This window comes from Agelaius tricolor, unplaced genomic scaffold (genome assembly GCF_023055355.1).
Source record: "Agelaius tricolor isolate 1412-34295 unplaced genomic scaffold, bAgeTri1.0.p SCAF_132, whole genome shotgun sequence".
NCBI lineage: Eukaryota > Metazoa > Chordata > Aves > Passeriformes > Icteridae > Agelaius > Agelaius tricolor.
In genome coordinates, this window is record NW_027269392.1 from 1 (window position 1) to 18,721 (window position 18,721).

Sequence of the window (18,721 nt, forward strand, 5' to 3'; positions counted from 1 at the left end):
ACCCCAAAAAAAACCCCCAAAAAAATCCAAGGGTGGATTCAAAATCTTGAAAAAAAAAATCAAATTTTGACCCCAAAAAAAAAGCCCCAAAAATTCCAAGGCTGAGCCCAAAAAAGGCCCCGGATCACAAAAGTGACCCCAAAAAATTCCGACCCCAAAAACCCCCAAAAAACCCCAAAAATTCAAAAATTTCCCTAAAAACATCCCCCCAATAACCAAAAATGCCCAAAATCCCCCCAAAATCCCCCAAAAAACCCAAAATTGCCCAAACCCCCCAAATTTCCCAACAAATCCCAAATCCCCTTCAAAAAATCGCCCCAAAACCCCCAAATCCCCCCCAAAACTCCAAAATTCATCAAAAGCCCCAAATTCTGCCGCCAAAAAACCCCAAAATTCCCTCAAATACCCCAAAATCCTCCCAAAACCCCAACATGCCCCCCAAAAATCCCAAAATTTCCCCAAATCCCACCCCAAAATCCCCAAAACCCCCCAAAATTCACTCCCCAAAATCCCCCCAGAAACTCAAGTTCACCCCTCAAAATCTCCCAAAAAACCCAAAAATCCCCGAAAAAATCCCCCCAAAATTCCCCTAAACCCCCCGAAAATCCCCCAAAAAATTCCCCCAAAACCCAAAATCCTCCCCCAAATCCCCCCAAAAACCCCAAAATTCCCTGAAATCCCTCCCCCTAAAATCCAAAAATCCCCCCAAAAATCCCCCTAAAAATCCCCCCTAAATTCCCCCAAATCCCCCCCAAAAATTCCCCCAAAAATTCCCCCAAAACCCCAAATTCTCCCCCAAATTCTCCCCCAAAACCCAAAAATTCCCCCAAAAATTCCCCCCAAACCCCAAATTCTCCCCCAAATCCCCCAAAACCCCCCCAAAAATCCCCCCAAAACCCAAAAATTCCCCCCAAATCCCAAAAAATTCCCCCAAATCCCCCCTAAAATTCCCCAAAAACCCAAAAATTCCCCCCAAATCCCCCCAAAACCCCAAAATTCCCTGAAATCCAAAAATCCCCCCAAATATCCCCCCAAAAATCCCCCTAAAAATTTTCCCCAAAACCCCAAATTCTCCCCCAAATCCCCCAAAATCTCCCCAAAAATCCCCCAAAAACCCCAAAATTCTCTGAAATCCCCCCAAATATCCCCCCAATGTCCCCAACTCCCACCAAAAATCCCCCTAAAAATCCCCCCCAAAAATTCCCCCAAAAACCCCAAATTCACCCCCAAAAATTCCCCCAAAAATTCCCCTAAAAATTCCCCCAAAACCCCCAAATTCACCCCCAAAAATTCCTCCAAAATTCCCTCAAATCCCTCCCCCCAAAATCCACAAATCCCCCCCTAAAATTCCCCCAAAATTCCCCCAAAACCCCAAATTCTCCCCCAAATCCCCCAAAAACCCCAAAATTCCCTGAAATCCGAAAATCCCCCCAAATATCCCCAATCCCCCCCCAAACCCCCTAAAAATCCCCCCAAAAATTTCCCCAAATCCCCCCAAAAATTCCCCCAAAAACCCCAAAAATCTCCCCAAAAATCCCCCCTAAAAAATCCCCCAAACCCCAAAAATCTCCCCCAAAACCCCCCAAAATCCCCTAAAAATCCCCCAAAACCCCAAAAACCCCAAAAACCCCCAAAAATTCCCCCCAAACCCCAAATTCTCCCCCAAATCCCCCCCTAAACCACCCAAACCCCCCCTAAAAATCCCCAAAACCCCAAAAATTCCCCAAAAACCCCAAATCCCCCCCAAAAACCCAAAATTCCCTGAAATCCCTCCCCCTGAAATCCGAAAATCCCCCCAAATATCCCCCAAATCCCCCCTAAAATTCACCCCAAAAATTCCCCAAAACCCCCAAAAACCCAAATTTCCCCCCAAATCCCCCCAAAAACCCCAAAATTCCCTGAAATCCCTCCCCCCAAAATCCCCAAATCCCCCCAAATATCCCCAAAATCCCCCCAAAAATTCCCCCAAAAACCCAAATTCTCCCCCAAAAATTCCCCAAAATCTCCCCCAAATCCCCCAAAAACCCGAAAATGCCCTGAAATCCCTCCCCCTAAAACCCAAAAATTCCCCCAAATTCTCCCCCAAAACTCCCCCAAAAATCCCCCCAATCCCCCAAAAACCCAAAAACTCCCCCAAATCCCCCAAATCCCCCCAAAAATTCCCCAAAAACCCCAAATTCTCCCCCAAATCCCCCAAAAACCCAAAATTCCCTCAAATCCCCTCCCACCAAAATCCAAAAATCCCCCCAAAATTCCCCCAAAATCCCCCTAAAAATCCCCAAAAAAAGTCCCCCAAAACCCCAAATTCTCCCACAAATCCCCCCAAAAATCCCCTAAAAATCCCCCAAAAACCCCAAAACCCCAAAAACCCCAAAAATTCCCCAAAAACCCCAAAACCGCCCGAATTTGCCCCAACCCCGCAGGGCGGAGCAGCTGCTGGGGCGGATCCTGAGGAGCAAAGGATGGAGGTGGGGGAGGGGCGGGGCGGATTTTGGGGAAATTTGGGGAAATTTTGGGGAAATTTGGGGAAATTTTGGGGTCCCTGGGGGGGATTTGGGGGGAAATTTTGGGGTCTCTGGGTGGGATTTTGGGGGAAATTTGGGGGATTTGGGGGGAAATTTTGGGGTCCCAGGTGGATTTTTGGGGGAATTTTGGGGTCTCTGGGTGGGATTTGGGGAAATTTTGGGGTCCTCAAGTAGGATTTGGGTGGATTTTGGGGTAAATTTGGGGGTCCCAGGTGGATTTTAGGGGGGATTTTTGGGGTGGTTTTGGCCGATTTTGGGGTGAATTTTGGGGTGAATTCGGGTAAATTTTGGGGTGGGATTTTGGGGGTCCCAAAGTCGGATTTTGGGGTGATTTTGGCCGATTTTGGGGTGAATTTTGAGGGGAATTCGGGTAAATTTTGGGGTGAATTTGGGTAAATTTTGGGGTGGGATTTTTGGGGTGGTTTTGGCCGATTTTGGGGTGAATTTTGGGTGGGATTTTGGGGGTCCCGAAGTCGGATTTTAGGGTGGTTTTGGCCGATTTTGGGGTGATTTTGGGGCGAATTCGGGTAAATTTGGGGGGTCCCAAAGTCGGATTTTGGGGTGGTTTTAGCCGATTTTGGGGTGATTTTGGGGGGAATTTTGGGGTGAATTCGGGTAAATTTTGGGGTGGCATTTGGGGGGTCCCAAATTCAGATTTTGGGGTGAGTTTTGGCCGATTTTGGGGTGAATTTTGGGGGGAATTCGGGTAAATTTTGGGGTGGGATTTTTGGGGTGATTTTGGCCGATTTTGGGGGGATTTTGGTGAATTTTGGGGTGAATTTTGGGGGGAATTCGGGTAAATTTTGGGGGGATTTTGGGATGGTTTTGGTGAATTTTGGGGTGAATTCGTGTAAATTTTGGGGTGGTTTTGGCCGATTTAGGGGGGATTTTGGTGAATTTTGGGGGGAATTCGGGTAAATTTTGGGGTGAATTTGGGTAAATTTTGGGGTGGGATTTTGGGATGGTTTTGGCCGATTTTGGGGGGATTTTGGGGTGAATTTGGGGAGAATTCGGGGTAAATGTTGGGGTGGGATTTTGGGGGTCCCAAAGTCAGATTTTGGGGTGGTTTTGGCCGATTTTGGGGGGATTTTGGTGAATTTTGGGGTCCCCTGGGGGGGATTTGCGGTCGCTCCCCTCACGCGGCCCCGCCCCCTCCCCAGGCGCTCCAGTTACGTCATCACCGCGCGCCTGCGCTGGGGGGCGCCGTGAGTACCCAGAATGCACCGCGCGGGGGGGGCGGGAAATTTGGGATTTTTTTGTATTTTTTTTAAATTTTGGGGTGAATTTGGGGCTTTTTGAGGTTCGGGGAAGGAATTTTGGTGTTTCTGGGCGGTTTTGGGGTTTTTGGGGTGGAATTTTGGGGCTTTTTAAGGGAAATTTTGAAGATTTAGGGGGGGAATTTTGACGTTTTGGGGGAATTTGGGGGGAAATTTGGATTTTTTTGGGTCTTGAGGTGGAATTTTTGGGGTGTTTGGGGGGAATTTTGGGGTTTTGGGATGGGTTTTGAGAGGTTTTGTGGGTAAATTTTGGTTTTTTGGGGGGAATTTTGGGAGTTTTGATGTGGAATTTTTTTGGGGGGGGAAATTTGGGGGTTTTTGGGGTGGATTTGGGGAATTTCGCTGTTCCTGAGGGGAACTTTGATTTTTCGAGTGGAATTTTGGGGAAAATTCTCAGAATTTGGGAGAAAATTTTGGGTCTTGGGGAGGATTTGGGGGAAATTTGGGAGATTTCGGGGTGAATTTTGAGGTTTTTCTGGGGGAGATTTTTTGGGGGTAAATTTTCATTTTTCAGGGTCACATTTCAGAATTTTGGTTTAATTTGGGTATTTTTGGTAACATTTGGTTATTTTGGGGTAAATTTTTGGCTTTTTTTGCCCCCTCCAGACCTGACCGGGGCCTTTCCAGGAAGCACCTGCTGGAAGGTGAGGGGGGCGTGGCCTGAAATGGGCGTGGCCATATGAGATTGGGTGGAGCCTGAATGGGTGTGACCGAGCAGTGGGCGTGGCTTAACCCCACCCCAATGATTTGCATGTCCATATTTGGGTACATTTGTGGGCGTGGCTTAACACTGACCACGCCCATGTGAGGGGACATGGCCGGTGGGCGTGGCTTAAACTTCACCACGCCCCCTAGCCACTCACAAGGTGTTGTGGGCGTAGTTTACTCTTAGCCACGCCCACAAAAGGGGGGATAAGGGTTGTGGGCGTGGCCTAACGCTGGCCACGCCCCCTCAGGTCTCCGGGCCTCCCTGCGCCGCCTCCAGCTCGATTACGTCGACGTCGTCTTCGCCGGGCCCCGCCCTGGCCCTGCCCACAATGAGGGTGAGGCCACGCCCCCTCCCTTCAGACCACGCCCCTGCCTCACAGGCCACACCCAGAGTACCCAAACCACGCCCATTCTAAATTAGGCCACGCCTCTTTATTCCCAAGCCCCGCCCATCGCGCGGGTTAGGTCACACCCACAAACGGTGACATCATCCTTATGCTACTACACCCAACTTGGCCACGCCCCTCCATTTAAGCCACACCCACAACTGTGCCATCATCCTGGTCGCTCCCATTATTGGCCACGCCCCTTCCTACCAGGCCACGCCCTGGATTTGTGAAAGCCACGCCCCCTCTTAAAGTCACACCTACACTGAAAGTCCCAATGTCCCCAAACAAGTCCCCAAAAATGTCCCCAAAATCCCCCCAGGCCACGCCCACATTTGGCCCCCCCTTCCCTAACGCGATGACCCCGCCCTTTTTTGGCCCCGCCCCCTGACGTGTCCATCCCCCCCCAGGGCTGGACCCGACCCTGCGGCTGCTGCGCCTGGAAGGTACCAAGGGCAACGGAGGGGGGCGGACGGGAGCCGGAAATTCACTTGAATCACCCCAAAATTGCCATAAATCACCCCAAACTGCCATAAATCACCCCAAACTGCCATAAATCCCCCCAAAACTGCCCCAATTCACCCCAAAACTGCCACAAATCGCCCCTAAATTGCCTGAAATGCGTGCAAAAAATTCCCCAAATCCCCTCCAGACACCCCCCCCAAAATCGTCCCAAATGCCCTCAAAATCCCCCAAAATCCCCCCAAACCCACCCAAAAATCCTCCCCAGACCCCCCAAACTCTCCCAAATCCCCTCAAACCGCCCCCAGAGCCCCCCAAGCCCCTCCCAAAATCCCCCTCAAACCCCCCCCGATCCCCCCAGACCCCCGATATCCTCCGGAGCCCCCCAAAACTGCCCAAATTCTCCCCAAACCCCGCGTCCAGACCCCCCAAAACCCCCCAATTAATCCCCCCAAAATCCCACAGACCCCCCAAAACTGCCCAAAATCCCCCTCAAACCCCCCAAATCCCCCCAAATCGCCCCCAAACTCCCAGAGGACCCCCCCAAATCCCCCTCAAACACCCCCAGACTCCCCCAAAACCCCCTTAAATCCCCCCCAAACCCCTCCAGCCAATTAAAATCCACCCAAAATCCCCCAAATTCCCCCCAAATTTCCGCCCAGACCCCTCCAAATCCCCTCCCCGCCCCTCAAATCCCCCCGGAACCCCAAAATTCCCCAAAATTTCCCTCAAAATTTCCCCGAAATCCGCCCCCGATCCCCCCCTCCCCTCACATTAACCCGCTCCTCCTTCCCCCCCCCCACCCCGTTCCAGAGTTGGTTCGCGCCATGAGTGACGTCATCGAGCAGGGCCTGGCGCTCTACTGGGGCACGGCCGGGGGCGCCCCCGGTGACGTCATGGTGGGCGGGGCTGCGCGGCGGCGCTGACGTCATGGAGGGGATTTATGGGGGGGATTTGGGCGCTTTTCGGGCGATTCGAGGGAATTTTGGGTGAATTTCAGGCGGTTTTGGGCAATTCAAGGGAATTTTGGGTGAATTTCAGGGGATTTTGGGGTGGTTTAGGGGATTTTTGGGCGAGTTTGAGCGGTTTTGGGCAATTCAAGGGAATTTTGGGTGAATTTCAGGCAGTTTTGGGCAATTTATGGGAATTTTGGGTGAATTTCGGGCTGATTTAAAGGAGATTTGGGTGAACTTGGGCAATTTTGGGGGGGATTTAGGGGAATTTGGGGTGAATTTGTGGCGGTTTTGGGGATTTAGGGGAATTTGGGGAGAATTTGGGCAGTTTTGGGTAAATTCAGGAAGTTTTGGAGGGTTTTGGGCTGATTTTGGTGCATTTCGAGTAAATCCGGGGCAAAAATTGGGGTGATTATTTTGGGCGAACTTTGGGTGCATTTTGGGCGGTTTTGGGCTGATTCGGGGGAATTTTGGGGCGAATTTCAGGAAGTTTTGGGTAAGTTCAGGAACCCTGGGGGTGTTTTGGGGTGGTTTTGCCGCGTTTTGGGTGAATTTGGGCCATTTTGGGCCATTTTGGGTGGATTTGCCCAGGACGCCTTCGCGGTGGCGCGGCAGCTGAACCTGGCGGCCCCCGTCTGCCAGTGGGCGGAGCTTCCGCCGGAGCCACGCCTCTTCCGCCTCCTCGGTAGGGGCGGGGTCACAAAAAAGGGGCGGGGCCACAAGGGGGTGGTGGTGGTGAAGGGGGCATGGCCACAAAGGGGGGGGAGACAAAAGGGGCGTGGCCACAAAAGGAGGGAAGATACAAGGGGGCGTGGCCACAAAAAGGGGTTGGAAAGGGGCGTGGCCACCAGAGGCGGGAAGATACCAAGGGGGTGTGGCCACAAACGGGGTAGTAAAAGGGGGCGTGGTCAGATAAAAGGGGCGTGACCACAATGGGGAACAACGGGGGCGTGGTCACAAAAAAGGGGTTGGGACAAAGGGGGCGTGGTCACAGACAGGTGGTGAATAAGGGGGTGGGGCCACAAAGGGGGTTGGAAAGGGGGCGTGGTCATAAAAGGGGCAATGACAAAGGGGCGTGTGGGCGGGGCTTTGGATGCATGAGGAGCATGGTCAATCGCTGGGGGCGTGGCCATTGGGCAAAGCGGTGGGGCTATGAGTCAGGGAATGGGGCGTGGCTAAAGCATGGGTGTGGCTAAGGGCTGGGGGCGTGGCCTTTTGTGCCAATGGGGTGTGGCTAAATCTGGGGGCGTGGCATTTAGATAAGGGGGCGTGTCTAATTGATTGGGGCGTGGCCTTTGTAGAAAGGGGTGTGGGCGTGGTCTTTTGATATATGGGGTGTGGCTAAATGTTGGATAAGGGGCGTGGCCATAGGATGGGGCGCGGCCTTTTGTCTAATGGGCGTGGTTAAAATTTTGGGGCGTGGTTTCCCAAAGTGGGCGTGGCTAACGGGGTCTGTGCGGTGTGGGCGTGGCCTCGAGGATGATTTTTGGGGGTCAGGGGCGGTCCCAGGTGACCCCGCCCCTCCCCCATCGATGTCCCCAAGGCCTCGGCGCCGTCACCTGGGCCCCGCTGGGCCCCGCCCCCAGCCCCGACGAGGAGACCCCCGGGAACGGCGCGGCCGAGGTGGCGCAGGGAGACCCTGGATGTCCCCAAAATGTCCCCAATGTGTCCCCAAAATGTCCCCAATGTGTCCCCAAAATGTCCCCAATGGTGTCCCCAAAATGTCCCCAAACACGTCCCTAAAATGTCCCCAAAATGTCCCCAAAATGTCCCCAACATGTGCCCAAACACGTCCCTAAAATGTCCTCAAAACGTCCCACAAAATGTGCCCAAAATGTCCCCAATGTGTCCCCAGTGTATCCCCAATGGTGTCCCCAAAATGTCCCCAAAATGTCCCCCAAAATGTGCCCAAAATGTCCCCAAAATGTCCCAAACACGTCCCCAAAATGTCCCCGAAATGTGCCCCAAAATGTGCCCAAAATGTCCCCTCCGTGTCACCAACCCCCCAATGACCCCAACATCCCCTCACTGTCCCCGTTGTCCCCAATGTCCCCAAAATTTCCCCCAAATGTCCCCAAGCCCCCCAATGTCCCCAAAAGGTCCTTAATATGTCCCCAATGTCCCCAATTCCAAAATGTCCCCAACCCCCCAATGTCCCCAGTGTCCCCAATCCCCCCGTGTCCCCATTGTCCCCATTGTCCCCAGTGTCCCCAGTGTCCCCAGTGTCCCCAGTGTCCCCAATGTCCCCTCTGTCCCCAGCCCCGCTCCCCACTGGCTCTGGGGTCGCTGCAGCCGCTGGCGCAGAGGTTGGGCTGCTCCGAGAGACAGCTCGGCATCGGTGAGGGGACACTGGGGACACCATGGGGACATCGCTGGGGACATCTCTGGGAACACTGGGGACACCGGGGGGACACCATGGGGACATCGCTGGGGACATCGCTGGGGACACCGTGGGTCATTACTGGGGACATCCGGGGGATTCGGGTCATCGCTGGGGACATTTGGGGCATTGGGGACACTCAGGGGTTTGGGATATCGTTGGGGACATTGGGGAGACATTGGGGACATGGGGGACAGCGCTGGGGACGTTGGGGACATCATAGGCTCATTATTGGGGACATCGTTGGGCCATTACTGGGGACATTGAGGGGACATCGGGGACACTCAGGGGTTTGGGATATCGTTGGGACATTGGGGAGACATTGGGGACATCGCTGGGTCATCGTTGGGGACATTGGGGAGACATTGGGGACATGGGGACAGCGCTGGGGACATTGGGGACATCATAGGGGCATCGTTGGGGGCATCATTGGGGACATCGTTGGGCCATTACTGGGGACATTGAGGGGACATCGGGGACACTCAGGGGTTTGGGATATCGTTGGGGACATCGCTGGGGATGTTGGGGACATGGGGACAGCGCTGGGGACGTTGGGGACATCATAGGGGGCATCGTTGGGGACATCATTGGGGACATCGTTGGATCGTTACTGGGGACATTGGGGACATCGCTGGGGACATCGTTGGGCCATTATTGGGACATCATTTGGGACACTGCTGGGGACACTGGGGACAACATTGGGACATAATTGGGGACATAGTTGGATCATTACTGGGGACATTGGGGACATCATTGGGACATCACAGGGGACATCGTTGGGCCATTACTGGGGACATTGGGGACATTGAGGGGGTCTGGGGACATCATTGGGGACATTACTGGGGACATTTGGGGGATTGGGGACATCGCTGGGGACACGGGGACATTGCTGGGTCATTACTGGGGACATCATTCTGGACATCACTGGGTGTTGGGGACATTGGGGACGTCATTGGGGACATCATCAGGGACATGGGGACATTGCTGGGTCATTACTGGGGACAGCATTGGGGACATCCGGGACATCGCCGGGCACATTCGGGGGATTGGGGACAGTGCTGGGGACATCACTGGGTCATTACTGGGGACACTGGAGACATCACTGGGGACATCATTGGGGACATCACTGGGTCATTACTGGGGACATTGGGGACATCACTGGGGACATCAATGGGAGCATGGGAGGAGGGGGGCAATGGGAGTGTTGGGGGTGGGTGACACTGGGGTGACATTGACAGGGTGGGTGACACAGAGGTGGCACTGGGGTGGCACTGGGTGACATTGTCCCTGTCATTGTCCCCAGCGTGGTCCCTGTGCCTCAAGGGCGTCTCCTTGGTGCTGTTGGGGTGACACTGACGGGGTGGGTGACACTGGGGTGACACTGGGGTGACACTGGGGTGGCACAGGGTGACACAGGGGATGGCACTGACGGGCTGGGTGACACTGGGGTGACACTGGGGTGACACAGGGTGACACAGGGGATGGCACTGACAGGCTGGGTGACACTGGGTGGCACTGGGGTGTCATTGTCACTGTCCCTTTCCCCAGTGTGGTCCCTGCGCCTCCAGGGTGTCTCCTCGGTGCTGTTGGGGTGACTTTGGTGACACTGAGGTGGCACTGGGGATGGCACTGATGGTGTGGGTGACACTGATGATGTCATTGTCACTGTCCCTGTCCCCAGCGTGGTCCCTGCGCCTCGAGGGGATTGGGGTGACACTGGGGTGACACTGACAGGGTGGGTGGCACAGGGGTGGCACTGGGGTGTCATTGTCACTGTCATTGTCATTGTCCCCAGCGTGGTCCCTGTGCCTCGAGGGCGTTGGGGGTGACATTGACAGGGTGGGTGACACTGGGGTGGCACTGGGGTGACATTGGTGACACTGGGTGGCACTGGGGTGGCACAGGGTGTCATTGTCACTGTCATTGTCCCTGTCCCCAGCGTGGTCCCTGCGCCTCGAGGGCGTCTCCTTGGTGCTGCTGGGGTGACATTGACGGGCTGGGTGACACTGAGGTGGCACTGGGGTGGCACTGGGGTGACACAGGGGATGGCACTGACAGGGTGGGTGACACTGGGGTGGCACAGGGTGACATTGTCCCTGTCATTGTCACTGTCCCTGTCCCCAGCGTGGTCCCTGCGCCTCGAGGGCGTCTCCTCAGTGCTGTTGGGGTGACATTGGTGACCCTGGGGTGACACTGGGTGGCACTGGGGTGGCACTGTCCCTGTCATTGTCCCTGTCATTGTCACTGTCCCTGTCCCTGTCATTGTCCCCAGCGTGGTCCCTGCGCCTCGAGGGCGTCTCCTCGGTGCTGCTGGGGGCTGAGACCCCGCGGGGGCTGCGGGAGCTGATCCAGGCCCTGCAGGTGAGGGAGGGGGAAAACTGGGGGGAAATTGGGAAAAATTGGGGGGAAATTTGGGCGGAAATTTGGGGGAAAAATTGGGGGAATTTGGGGAAAAAATTGGGGGAATTTGGGGGAAAATTTGGGGGAAAACTTGGGGAGAAATTTGGGGGAAATTTGGGGGATTTTGGGGGAAAATTGGGGAAAATTGGGGGAAAAATTGGAAAAATTTGGGGGAAAATTTGGAGGGAAAAATTGGGGGAATTTGGGGGAAAAATTGGGGGAATTTGGGGGAAATTGGGGGAAAATTGGGGGGTTTGGAGGAAAATTTGGGGATTTGGGGGGAAATTGGGAGGAAATTTGGGGGAAAATTGGGGAAATTTGGGGGAAAATTTTGGGGAAAAATTGGGGGGAAATTGGAAAAATTTGGGGGAAAATTTGGGGGAAAAAGGGGAAATTTGGGGGGAAATTTGGAGGGAAAATTGGGGGATTTGGAGGAAAATTGGGGAAATTTGGGGGAAAATTTGGGGGATTTTGGGGGAAAAATTGGGGGAATTTGAGGGAAAATTTGGGGGAGAATTTGGGGGGATTCGGGGGTAATTGGGGGGGATCCTGGGCAGAAATTTGGAGGAAACTGGGGGGAATTTTGGGGAAAATTTGGGGGGAAATTGAGGGAATTTGGGGGGAAAATTGAGGGAATTTGGGGGGAAATTTGGGGAGATTCGGGGTAAATTGGGGGGGGGGGGGGGCTGGGAGGAAATTTGGAGGGAAACTGGGGGGGTTTAGGGAAATTTTGGGGGGAAATTGGGGGAAATTTGGGGGGAAATCAAGAAGATTTGAGAGGAAATTGGGGGAAAATTTGAGGGAATTTCGGCAAAAATTGGGGGAAAATTGGGGCAGAAATTGATGGAATTTGGGTGGATTTGGGGAAAATTGGAGGGATCTGAGGGAAATTGGATTTTTTTCACAGATTTTGGGTAATTTTTATAGATTTTGGAATTTTTTTTTTCTCAGGTTTTGGGTAATTTTTGTAGATTTTCAGGAGTTTTATTCGGATTTTGGGCAATTTTCGCAGATTTGGGGGTTTTTACTCAGATTTTGGGTAAATTTCCTCGGGTTTCGGGTAAATCCCCATGGGTACCGCGTTCCCCACGCGGATTTTGAGTGGAATTCTGCCGATTTTTCCCAATTTTTCCCGATTTTTCCCCATTTTCCCCCCTGCCAGGTCCTGCCCCGCCTCGGCCCCGCCGCCCTGCGCGAGCTCGAGCCCCTGCTGGGGGGCGGGGCCTCGCCTTGACCCCGCCCCCTCCGCCGCCTCCCATTGGCTGCTCCCGCATGGCCCCGCCCCCTGCCCCCCCGCGCGCCCTCGGCCCCGCCCAATCAGGGCGGAGTCTCTGACAGCAATAACCCCGCCCCCCAAAAAAGGGGCGGGGCCAAATCAAAGCACAAACCCCGCCCCCCCGCCTTCATAACCTTGACCAATCGCAGCGCTTCCAGCGGGGGGTGTGGCTTGATAGGCCACGCCCCCTCCCACCCCTCCCCCGCTGTGGGGGGGAGGGGAATAAAGTGGCTTTTCCCACGTGGGGGAGGGGCCTGGACTCGTTTTTGGGGGTTCCCAGCGCTCCCAGTTTGCACCAGTTCCATCCCAGTTTGTCCCAGTTTGCTCCAGTTCCATCCCGGTCCCTCCCATTCCCTCCCAGTTTGCACCAGTTCCATCCCAGTCCCCTCCCAGTGCTCCCTTCCCACCAAAAAGGGGCGTGGCCAGAGCTGTCAATCAAAGCCGTTCATTGCCCCGCCCCTGGGGGTGGTCCCTGAGGGGGTTGGGAGAGTCCATGGGGTCAATGGATGGACAAGGGGGGGGTCAGGGAAGGTCCTGGGGGTTCCATGGGGTCAGGAGGGTCCATGGGGGATCCGTGAAGATCCTGAGGGTCCTGGGGTGTTCCCAGTTGCTCCTGGGGGCTCCCAGTTGCTCCCAGTTGCTCCCAGGTGCCCCCAGGCGCTCCCAGTTACCCCCAGGTGCTCCCGGGTGTTCCCAGTTGCCCCCAGTTGCTCCTGGGGGCTCCCAGTTGCTCCCAGTTGCTCCTAGGTGCTCCCAGTTACACCCAGTTGCTCCTGGATGCTCCCAGTTGCCCCCAGTTGCTCCTGGATGCTCCCAGTTGCCCCCAGTTGCTCCCAGTTGCCCCCAGGTGCTCCCAGTTGCCCCCAGGTGCTCCCAGTTGCCCCCAGTTACTCCCAGTTACTCCCAGTTGCCCCCAGTTGCCCCTGGGTGCTCCCAGTCACTCCCAGTTCCCCCCAGTTCCCCCCGTTGCCCCCCGGCTCAGCTGCAGCAGTAGAGCTCGACGTCGTTCAGGCCGGTGTCGTCGCCGCCGCGCTGGGGGGGCTCCACGCGGGTGCGGAGGCCGCAGACGCCGGCCCCGGGCGGGCAGGGCAGGCTCCAGTTGCCCCAGGTGCCCTGGGGGCCGCCGCGGCCCTCGAGCAGGGAGCCCCCCGAGCAGATGGCGGCCATGGCATTGGCGGCCGTGTCGTCCCAGAGCCCGCGCGGCGCCTCCACGCGCAGCCGGAAGGAGACCAGGCGCTGCCCGGGCGGGCACGACTCCGGCCGGCTCCAGGCGCCGCGGCTGCGGGGACAGAGCGGGGCCTGGGTGGGTTGTGCTGGCCGTGGTTGGGTTGTGGTGGTCATGGTTGGGTTGTGTTGGGTTGTGTTGGGTTGTGTTGGCCATGGTTGGGTTGTGTTGGGTTGGCCATGGTTGGGTTGTGTTGGCCGTGGTTTGGATCATGTTGGCCATGGTTGGGTTGTGTTGGGTTGGCCATGGTTGGGTTGTGCTGGCCGTGGTTGGGTTGTGGTGGTCATGGTTGGGTTGTGTTGGCCGTGGTTGGGTTGTGCTGGCCGTGGTTTGGTCGTGGTGGCTGTGGTTGGGTTGTGTTGGGCTCTATTGGCCATGGTTAGGTTGTGGTGATCATGGTTGAGTTGTGTTGGCCATGGTTGGATCATGTTGGCCATGGTTGGGTTGTGTTGGCCGTGGTTGGTTGTGGTGGCCATGGTTGGGTTGTGTTGGGTTGGGTTGGCCATGGTTGGGTTGGGTTGTGGTGGGCTCTACTGGCCGTGGTTTGGTTGTGGTGGCTGTAGTTGGGTGGTGTTGGGCTCTGTTGGCCATGGTTGGGTTGCGGTGGCCGTGGTTGGGTCATGGTGGTCATGGTTTGGTCGTGGTGGCCATGGTTGGGTCATGGTGGTTGTGGTTGGGTTCTGGTGCCCATGGCCGGGTTTTGGTGACCATGGCCGGGTTCTGGTGACCGTGGCTGGGTTTTGGTGGCCATGGCCGGGTTCTGGTGACCGTGGCTGGGTTTTGGTGGCCATGGCCGGGTTCTGGTGCCCATGGCCGGGTTCTGGTGACCATGGCCGGGTTCTGGTGCCCATGGCCGGGTTTTGGTGGCCATGGCCGGGTTCTGGTGGCCATGGCCGGGTTCTGGTGACCATGGCCGGGTTTTGGTGGCCATGGCCGGGTTTTGGTGACCATGGTTGGGTTTTGGTGACCATGGCCGGGTTCTGGTGACCATGGCCGGGTTCTGGTGACCATGGCTGGGTTCTGGTGACCATGGCCGGGTTCTGGTGACCATGGCTGGGTTCTGGTGGCCATGGCCGGGTTTTGGTGACCATGGTTGGGTTTTGGTGACCATGGCCGGGTTCTGGTGACCATGGCCGGGTTTTGGTGGCCATGGCCGGGTTCTGGTGCCCATGGCCGGGTTCTGGTGCCCACCCCCGGCCGTCCCCACCCCTCTGTCCCCTGTGGTCACTCACGGCCCCTCGCTGGACGTGGCCTCTCCTGCCTTGTCACAGAGCAGCCGGACCCCGTTCAGCCCCGTGTCGTCCCCGAAAAATCCCTTGTGGGGCTCCACCTGCGCGCCCCGAAAGTGTCACCACCTCCCGTGTCCCCAAATTCCTGTCACCCTCCATGGGTCACCCGAAATTGTCACCCCCTGTGTCCCCAAATTCCTGTCACCTCCCATGTCCCCAGTTCTGTCACCCTCCATGTGTCACCCAAAAGTGTCACCACCTCCCATGTCCCCAATTCTGTCACCCTCCATGTGTCACCCGAAATTGTCACCTCCCATGTCCCCAATTCCTGTCACCCCCCCAAATCCTCCTGTCCCCACCATCTTGTCCCCTGTGTCCCCAGTGTCCCCTCCGTGTCCCCCCACCACCCCTGGTGTCCCCTCCGTGTCCCCCACTTGTCCCCTTCATGTCCCTGATGTCCCCTCAGACCCCCTTGTCACCCATGTCCCCCCCATTTTGTCCTCCCCATTGTCCCCATTTTGTCCCCCCCATTGTCCCCTCCCATGTCCCCCCATTGTCCTCTCCTTGTCCCTCTCTTGTCCCCTCCCTTTGTCCCCTCCATGTCCCTTCCATGTCCCCCCATCTGTCCCCTCAATGTCCTCCATTTGTCCCCCATTGTCCTCTCCCATGTCCCCCCATTGTCCCCAACTTGTCCCTCCCCATGTCCCCCGTGTCCCCTCCTTGTCCCCCTCACTGTTCGCCATTTGTTCCCCCATGTCCCCAACTTGTCCCTCCCTTTGTCCCCACCCTTGTCCCCTCCATGTCCCCCCTGAATTCCCCCCCATGTCCCCACCCCGTCCCCCCCATGTCCTCCCCTTTTAGCCCCACGATCCCCCAATGTCCCCAACGTCCCCCCAATGTCCCCAACGTCCCCCCAATGTCCCCAATCCCCCCAATGTCCCCCATGCCCCCAGTGTCCCCTCCTGTCCCCAGTGTCCTGCGTCCCCAATCCCCACAGTGTCCCCAATCCCCCCCAATCCCAACAGTGACCCCATTGTCCCCAACGTCCCCCGTGTCCCCCCCAGTGTCCCCAATGTCCCCAAATGTCCCCAATCCCCCCAACCCCCTGAACACCCCCATTGTCCCCAATGTCCCCAAATGTCCCCAATCCCCCCAATGTCCCCAGTGTCACAAACCCCCTGAACACCCCCAGTGTCCCCAAATGTCCCAAACCCCCTGAACCCCCCCAACGTCCCCAATCCCCCCAATGTCCCCAACTCCCTGAACACCCGCAGTGTCCCCAAATGTCTCCCCAATGTCCCAAACCGCCTGAACCCCCCCAGTGTCCCCAAGTGTCCCCAATGTCCCCAAGTGTCCCCAGTGTCCCCACCTTGAGCTGGAAGCTGCTGGCGTAGGCATTCCCGGGGCAGAACTGGGGCTGCCCCCATTGTCCCCACTGTCCCCGTGTCCCCAATGCCCCCCAATGTCCCCAATGTCCCGAACCCCCCAGTGTCCCCAGTGTCCCCCCAACGTCCCCAATGTCCCCAATCCCCCAAATGTCCCCAACTCCCTGAACACCCCCTCAGTGTCCCCAGTGTCCCCAATGTCCCCAATCCCCCCAATGTCCCCAGTGTCCCGAACCCCCTGAACCCCCCCAATGTCCCCAAATGTCCCCAACTCCCTGAACCCCCCCAGTGTCCCCAATGTCCCCAAGTGTCCCCAGTGTCCCCACCTTGAGCTGGAAGCCGCTGGCGTAGGCTCCCCCCATTGTCCCCACTGTCCCCAATGTCCGAAACCCCCTGAACCCCCCCAGGTTCCCCAATGTCCCCAAATGTCCCCAATTCCCCCGATGTTCCAATGTGCCCAGTGTCCCCAATCCCACCCAATGTCACAAACCCCCTGAACACCCCCCCAGTGTCCCCAAATGTCCCCCAGTGTCCCCAAATGTCCCAAACCCCCTGAACACCCCCAGTGTCCCCCCAGTGTCCCCCAATCCCCCAATGTTCCACAGTCCCTGAACCCCCCCATTGTCCCCAATGTCCCCCAGTGTCCCCAATGTCCCCAATGCCCCCAATCCCCCCAATGTCCCCAACTCCCTGAACACCCCCCCAATGTCCCCAAGTGTCCCCACCTTGAGCTGGAAGCCGCTGGCGTAGGCTCTCCCGGGGCAGAACTGGGGCTGTCCCCATTGTCCCCACTGTCCCCCGTTTGTCACCGCCAGCGTGGCCGTGGGGGCGTCCCTGTCCCAGCCCCGCGCCGGGGGCGCCACCAGGGCCACCAGGGCCACCAGGGCCACCAGGGCCAGGCGGGGGCGCGGCGGGGACGGAGCCATGGCTGAGCCCCCCCCGGTGTCACCGCGGGGTTTATGACAGGGCTGGGGACAGTGACCGCGGGGGTGGCACTGGGAGGGACTGGGAGGGACTGGGAGGGACTGGGGGGGACTGGGAGGGACTGGGATGGACTGGGGGGAACTGGGAGGGAATTGAGGGGAACTGGGAGGGACTGGGAGGGGACTGGGAGGGACTGGGAGGGGATTGGGAGGGATTGGGATCAAACTGGGAGGGACTGGGAGGGACTGGGAGGGACTGGGGGGGGACTGGGATCAAACTGGGGGGGACTGGGGGGAACAGGGAGGGGACTGGGGGGAATTGGGGGGACCTGGGAGGGACTGGGGGGAACTGGGAGAGACTGGGGGGACTGGAGGGGCATTTGGGGGTTACTGGTTTACACTGGGGGACACTGGGAGGGGATTGGGGGGCACTGGGGGGGACTGGGAAAGGACTGGGAAGGAAATGGGGGGGAACTGGGAGGGACTGGGGGGGAACTGGGAGAGACTGGGGGGAACTGGAGGGGGATTGGGGGTTACTGGTTTATACTGGGGGACACTGGGAGGGGATTGGGGGGAAACTGGGAGGGAATTGGGGGAAACTGGGAGGGACTGGGAGGGGATTGGGGGCAACTGGGAGGGACTGGGGGACATTGGAAGGGACTGGTCTGTACTGGTTTGTACTGGTCTGTACTGGTGGCACTGGTCTGTACTGGGAGCACTGGTCCGTACTGGTCCGTACTGGTCTGTACTGGTCCATACTGGTCCGTACTGGGAGCACTGGCCCATACTGGTCTATACTGGTCCATACTGGTCCGTAGTGGTCCGTACTGTTCTGTACTGGTCCATACTGGTTTATACTGGTCCATACTGGTCCGTACTGTTCTGTACTGGTCCATATTGGTCACACCAGTCCTTACTGGTCCATACTGGTCCGTACTGGTCCATACTGGTCTGTACTGGTCTATACTGGTCCGTACTGGTCTATACTGGTCCGTACTGGTCCATACTGGTCCGTACTGGTCTATACTGGTCCGTACTGGTCTATACTGGTCCGTACTGGTTTATACTGGTCCGTACTGGTCTATACTGGTCCGTACTGGTTTATACTGGTCCGTACTGGTCCATACTGGTCCGTACTGGTCCATACTGGTCTGTACTGGACACGGTGTCCCCACGCGGGGGGAACGACCCTGGGGACAATGGGGTGGGGGTGGCCCTGTCCCTGTCACCCCAATGATGTCACTGCCACCGCCCCCGGGGGTGTGGCCTTGCAGCCCCGATGACGTCACTGCCACCGCCCCCCCCTCCCATTGGCTGCTCCTCCCCCCAGCCCCCTCTGGTGACATTTTGGGGACAAACTGGGATGAACTGGGAGGAACTGGGAGTTTATTGAGCTCCACACAGCCCCGGGGGCACCGCGGGGGCCAGGGGGACACCTTGGGGACACTTTGGGGACACCCAGAGCCCCCCTGTCCTCCCCAGAGGGACCCAGGGACACCTTGGGGACACTTTGGGGACACTCTGGGGACCCTCTGTCACCATGGACGGACCCAGGGACACCTTGGGGACAATCTGGGGACACCTTGGGGACA

The 18,721-nt window shown here is 57.1% G+C and overlaps 2 protein-coding genes across 3 annotated transcripts; one reads left to right on the forward strand and one right to left on the reverse strand.

Annotated features, from left to right (window-relative positions):
- The first annotated feature begins 2,330 nt into the window (after window positions 1-2,330).
- Window positions 2,331-12,611, forward strand: LOC139586700 (voltage-gated potassium channel subunit beta-2-like). The gene is made up of 11 exons (XM_071420278.1): window positions 2,331-2,468; window positions 3,686-3,730; window positions 4,409-4,446; window positions 4,759-4,845; window positions 5,307-5,342; window positions 6,172-6,257; window positions 6,903-6,996; window positions 7,855-7,934; window positions 8,571-8,649; window positions 10,964-11,052; window positions 12,254-12,611. The coding sequence occupies exons 6-11, from the start codon at window positions 6,186-6,188 to the stop codon at window positions 12,323-12,325; spliced, it is 486 nt and encodes a 161-aa protein (XP_071276379.1). The 5' UTR covers window positions 2,331-2,468; window positions 3,686-3,730; window positions 4,409-4,446; window positions 4,759-4,845; window positions 5,307-5,342; window positions 6,172-6,185; the 3' UTR covers window positions 12,326-12,611.
- A 185-nt stretch (window positions 12,612-12,796) lies between these two features.
- LOC139586699 (vitelline membrane outer layer protein 1 homolog) lies at window positions 12,797-17,405 on the reverse strand. Of its 2 annotated transcripts, XM_071420276.1 has the most exons (4): window positions 17,387-17,405; window positions 16,932-17,231; window positions 14,825-14,922; window positions 12,797-13,646 (listed from the first exon to the last, which is right to left on the reverse strand). In XM_071420276.1, exons 2-4 carry the CDS (start codon window positions 17,130-17,132, stop codon window positions 13,346-13,348), a joined length of 600 nt encoding a protein of 199 aa, XP_071276377.1. In that variant the 5' UTR covers window positions 17,133-17,231; window positions 17,387-17,405; the 3' UTR covers window positions 12,797-13,345. The 2 variants fall into 2 exon arrangements, with proteins under 2 accessions (XP_071276377.1, XP_071276378.1); XM_071420277.1 differs by lacking the exon at window positions 17,387-17,405 and having other exon boundaries at window positions 16,932-17,267.
- Between the last annotated feature and the right edge of the window lie 1,316 nt (window positions 17,406-18,721).

What these genes read in the sequence shown, in the direction of transcription:
- LOC139586699 (XM_071420276.1), bottom strand. Translation starts at nt 17,132, where the DNA reads ATGGCTCCGTCCCCGCCGCGCCCCCGCCTGGCCCTGGTGGCCCTGGTG. An exon ending in CCAGCGGCTTCCAGCTCAAG is followed by an intron (nt 14,923 to 16,931) that starts GTGGGGACACTT and finishes CGGGGCGCGCAG; the next exon opens with GTGGAGCCCCACAAGGGATT. An exon ending in GCCACGTCCAGCGAGGGGCC is followed by an intron (nt 13,647 to 14,824) that starts GTGAGTGACCAC and finishes CTGTCCCCGCAG; the next exon opens with CCGCGGCGCCTGGAGCCGGC.
- LOC139586700 (XM_071420278.1), top strand. Translation starts at nt 6,186, where the DNA reads ATGAGTGACGTCATCGAGCAGGGCCTGGCGCTCTACTGGGGCACGGCC. An exon ending in GCGCCCCCGGTGACGTCATG is followed by an intron (nt 6,258 to 6,902) that starts GTGGGCGGGGCT and finishes GGATTTGCCCAG; the next exon opens with GACGCCTTCGCGGTGGCGCG. An exon ending in CGAGAGACAGCTCGGCATCG is followed by an intron (nt 8,650 to 10,963) that starts GTGAGGGGACAC and finishes CATTGTCCCCAG; the next exon opens with CGTGGTCCCTGCGCCTCGAG.